At 56.4% G+C, this 2633-nt stretch overlaps 1 protein-coding gene across 1 annotated transcript; it reads left to right on the top strand.

Moving 5' to 3' along the window:
• Positions 1-1668, top strand: LOC127757969 (patatin-like protein 1). Its single transcript, XM_052283561.1, has 3 exons — positions 1-552; positions 642-806; positions 910-1668. Exons 1-3 carry the CDS (start codon positions 1-3, stop codon positions 1495-1497), a joined length of 1305 nt encoding a protein of 434 aa, XP_052139521.1. The 3' UTR covers positions 1498-1668.
• The last annotated feature ends 965 nt before the right edge of the window (positions 1669-2633 follow it).

Genomic DNA, 2633 nt, shown 5'->3' with positions numbered 1-2633 from the left:
ATGCTTCGATTCACCTCTGCACGTCTCCTCCGGCCATGGTGCCACCGTCTCTACCATAGCGGCAGCGCCGCCGCCGGCAGTGTCGCCGGCGAGAGGGTGACGGTGCTGACCATCGATGGCGGCGGCATCCGGGGCATCATCCCGGGGAAGGTGCTCGAGTTCTTGGAGACCGAGCTCCAGCGGCTTGACGGGCCAGATGCGAGGCTGGCCGACTACTTCGACTACATCGCCGGCACGAGCACCGGCGGGCTGATCACCGCGATGCTCGCCACGCCCAAAGAGGACGGAGACGGACGGCGGCGGCCGATGTTCGCCGCCGGTGAGATTTGCCCGTTCTACCAGGAGCACGGCCCACGCATCTTCCCCCAGAGGTGGAGCAAGCTCGCCTCCACCGTCGCCGCGGTGTGGGGGCCCAAGTACGACGGCAGGTACCTCCGCGACATGGTCCAGGAGGTGCTCGGCAAAACGACGGTGCGCGACACGCTCACCAATGTCGTCATCCCCACCTTCGACGTCCGGCTGCTCCAGCCCGTCATCTTCTCCACATACGACGTACGTACGTGCGCGCCGCGCGCGCGAGCGCCATTGATGTTCTCATGAAGAGAGATGTGGTTAAATTCTTGGTGCCTGTGTCTGTGCAGGCGAAGAACTCGACTCTGAAGAACGCGCGGCTCTCCGACGTCTGCATCGGCACGTCGGCGGCGCCGACGTACCTCCCCGCGCACTACTTCGAGACACACGACGCCGCCAGCGGCGAAACGCGCGAGTACAACCTCATCGACGGCGGCGTCGCCGCCAACAATCCTGTATCAGTCTCACTCCATCAGAGATTTTCTAATAATCCATAGACGATTCGTCGGATTCGACCAGAGATGTGTTTGCAACGTTTGCTTCGTGTTTGTGCTGCAGACGATGGTAGCCATGACGATGATCACGGAGGAGATGATAGCGGAGGAGAAGGCGCCGCTGCTCCTGACGAAGCCGCCGGAGAAGGAGTGCGGCCGGTTCCTCGTGCTGTCCATCGGCACCGGAATGACCTCCGACGAGGGGCTGTACACGGCGGAGAAGTGCTCCCGGTGGGGGGCGCTCGGGTGGCTGCGGCACAGGGGGATGGCACCCATCATCGACATCTTCATGGCGGGGAGCTCCGACATGGTCGACATCCACGTCGGCGTCAAGTTCCAGCTGTTCCACAGCGAGGGGAACTACCTCCGCATCCAGGAGGACCAGGAGGACTCGCTCAGAAGCACCGCGGCGGCGCTGGACGAGGCCACGCCGGGGAACATGAGGAACCTCGTCGGCGTCGGCGAGCGCATGCTGGAGCAGCAGGTGACGAGGGTCAACGTGGAGACCGGGAGGTACGAGAAGGTGCCCGACGAGGGGAGCAACGCCGACGCGCTCGTCAGGATGGCCAGGACGCTCTCCGAGGAGAAGACGGCGAGGCTGCAGCGGCGGATGGACGAAGTGACGACGGCGGCGAGTGCCACTGGGTTTTAGTGATGTCGCCTTGCCGCACAGTGCGACAGTTTGGAAGTGCTTATTTTTACGGCCACATCCACTAATCGCTGAGCTTGGCTTCTTCCCATGTGGGCCCAGACAAGCAGCAGGTAGCAGCTGTGCATGTATATGCAGTAGCCGTCAAAAATTGCCTTTTCCCAATCGATTTATTTCAAACCTCAATAAAGAAATGTTTCATGTTTCGTCTATCAACCTTCTTATCAAAGTATAAAAATTGTAACAGATACCAGAATTCTTAAATTTCGACTACTCCCTCCATTCTATAATATAAGACATAACCACTTTGTATAGATGTTCCATAATATAAGGCATGCATGCATGCAGGCAATTCACTATGACCCCTTCTCCATTAAATTATTACTTTTTAAAATCCTCCACTCTTATGTTCTCTAATTCTATTTGATGCATGCATTGTATTTATTAGGATGATCCAAACTATAAGATGATAATAATTATTTTCTTAGTCTTTGGGTTAGAGTGGTTATGCCTTATATTTTGGAATGGAGAGAGTATAAAATTAAAGAATTTTTACCGTCCAGCACTTAGTGAAGCCCCTGATTTGGTACCACTTAGTGAAGAGAGGTGAAAGGGTAATAATGTAATTTTGCGTGGCATGGATGAGTAAGGCTGTTTGGATGGATGACTAAGAGCAAGTATTAGAACAGGCTGTAAGCAAACTGATGTCTACGTGGAGGAGGGAGAAACGAAGAGAGAGAACTGGACGGGCGACTCGCGACGCGCCTGCTTGAGGCCGGCGGATACGCGCTACGGCCGCTGCTATTGGCTTAGGCTCGTTTCTGTGCATTAAATACTAGCGGGTCTGTCACCACCGCGTGGTGATCTGGCGCTCGTTACAGCCGACTGCCGGCGAAATCATTAGCCATGCTCTAACGCTGTTTGGATGGATGAGTGTCCCGGATCCGGATGTGAACTCCTGCCTCCTCTGTTCGCCGGCGGGGCTGTGCACTGGCGGTTCATGCTCGACCAGCAGCCGCGGTCTTGTCGGGAGCGTCACGGCCTCCATTGTCACCGTCGCCAGTGTCATCCGGTTGCTCGGCGTCACGTGGTTCATCCACAAGTACAGGAATCAAAAGAAGTGGAGCACGGAGGACGCC

The sequence above is a fragment of the Oryza glaberrima genome, chromosome 12, assembly GCF_000147395.1.
Source record: "Oryza glaberrima chromosome 12, OglaRS2, whole genome shotgun sequence".
Classification (NCBI taxonomy): Eukaryota; Viridiplantae; Streptophyta; class Magnoliopsida; order Poales; family Poaceae; genus Oryza; species Oryza glaberrima.
This window is presented reverse-complemented; position numbering and strand designations above follow the sequence as displayed.

Coding starts and splice junctions, on each gene's coding strand:
- LOC127757969 (XM_052283561.1), top strand. CDS start 1: ATGCTTCGATTCACCTCTGCACGTCTCCTCCGGCCATGGTGCCACCGT. Junction 553..641: donor TCATCTTCTCCACATACGAC/GTACGTACGTGC, acceptor GTGTCTGTGCAG/GCGAAGAACTCGACTCTGAA. Junction 807..909: donor GCGTCGCCGCCAACAATCCT/GTATCAGTCTCA, acceptor TTTGTGCTGCAG/ACGATGGTAGCCATGACGAT.